At 49.4% G+C, this 1,808-nt stretch overlaps 1 protein-coding gene across 1 annotated transcript; it reads left to right on the top strand.

The window, feature by feature from the left end:
• Positions 1-495: 495 nt before the first annotated feature.
• LOC115955745 lies at positions 496-1,098 on the top strand. Its single transcript, XM_031074057.1, has one exon. The coding sequence runs from the start codon at positions 496-498 to the stop codon at positions 1,096-1,098; it is 603 nt and encodes a 200-aa protein (XP_030929917.1).
• The last annotated feature ends 710 nt before the right edge of the window (positions 1,099-1,808 follow it).

The raw sequence follows: 1,808 nt of genomic DNA, 5'->3' as shown, positions 1-1,808 counted from the left end.
TAACTGATGGATCGGATCGACAAGTATAAGCGAGTGGAGGAAGACTAGTTGAAGGGAAAAGGAAAAGAGAAGGTTATCCCTCAGGAGAGGAGGGATTTTAGGTCGGATCGGTATAACAACAATCGCTCGAGGAGGGACTTCGTAGGGCAACCCAGAACAACCAATGCGCAGGCTGTCAATGCCGTATTCTGAGAACCAATACATCGGGTGTTGGAGAAAATTAAGAATGAGCCATACTTTAGGTGGCCGAATAAGATGGCGGGAGAACCCTCGAGGTGCGATCAGAACCTTTATTGCCAATACCACCAAGACCATGGCCACACTACGAAGAATTGTAAGAACCACTGGAACCACCTGGACTAGTTAGTCTGGGAAGGAAAGCTAAAACACCTTCTGCATCATTCCAGTGGTCATTAAGAAGCCAGGAGGGATGCTGCCTTAAGGCCACCCGCAAGAACGATCAACGTAATCGTGGCCGCACCAGGAAGAACAGGCATGCGCCCTGCACGAGTATTATCGGTGGCTCAACTGCCTGTCGAGGAGTCCCAACCAGTGCTGAAAAGGACCAGAATGAGCTTTCGTCTCGTTTTGAGTTTTTCGGAGGAAGACAAGATTGGGACCATCCAACCCCCCGACGATGCGCTGCTAATCACCCTCAGAATCGGGGACTACGATGTTAAAAGAGTGATGGTGGATGGCGGCAGCGCGGCTAAGGTTATGTACCTCGACCTATACAAGGGGTTGGGGTTAAAACTAGAGGGCTTGATGCCCTACAACTCCCCTCTGATGAGCTTCGACGGGAAGCTTGTCATTCCAATGGGCATGATTAGGCTGCCCATCCAGACTAGCCCGGAGATAGTGGAGGTGAATTTCATCGTGGTGGACACTTACTCTCCCTATACAGCCATCATTGGTAGGCCCTGGCTCCATACCTTAGGGGCTGTTGCTTCCTCGTTACACCAGAAGGTGAAATTCCCGTCAGGGGACCAAGTCTTTGAAATGCATGGTTGCCAACCCACAGCGAGGCAATGCGTGGTAGCGGCCGTCTCATATCGGCTCGATATAGAGTCATCGGCCTCCGCTGAGAAGAATTTATAGAAACTAAAGACCCCGGTTTCGCCCCCTGACGCAACTGCCGGGGAGGTGAAATGCGAAGACCTAGAAGAGGTGGTTATTGATGATGACCCGGAGAAATTCTTCCGAGTAGGGGCTCAGTTGCCTCTTCAGGAGAAGGAGGAGCTAATCGAGTTCCTTAAAAGAAATATTGACGTATTTGCATAAGATGCCTGCGATGCCCCCGAAATTTAAGGATTACCTATCTCGGCCATCTATCATGTTCAGTCTCAAGGCCGATGAAGTTCTGTATGCATACATTGCTGTAGCCCCCCATGCCATGAGCTTGGTGCTAATACAGGATGACAATGGCATCCAAAAGCTGGTCTATTACGTGAGTAAATCGCTGCATGAAGTTGAGGTCAGATACCTACCCCTGGAGAAAGCCATATTGGCTGTGGTCCACGCTACGCAAAAGGTTCCCCATTATTTCCAAGCCCACACAGTGGTTGTTCTAACCCAACTACCCTTGAAGTCTGTACTGCGAACTGCTGATTACACTGGAAGGATTGCCATATAGAGCACAATTCTTGGAGCTTTTAACATCAAATACATGCCTTGAACCTCTATAAAGGGCCAGATCCTAGCTGACTTAGAAGCCGAATTTGCTGAACCCCCAGTAGAAATAGTGGCAGAGGAGCAGAACATGGATGGAAAATCGGTTGGAGTGATCTTTACACCAAGACCCCCATGTT

Source organism: Quercus lobata, chromosome 1, assembly GCF_001633185.2.
Source record: "Quercus lobata isolate SW786 chromosome 1, ValleyOak3.0 Primary Assembly, whole genome shotgun sequence".
NCBI classification, from domain to species: Eukaryota; Viridiplantae; Streptophyta; class Magnoliopsida; order Fagales; family Fagaceae; genus Quercus; species Quercus lobata.
The sequence above is the reverse complement of the archived record's forward strand: the minus strand, read 5'-3'. Positions and strand labels throughout refer to the sequence as shown.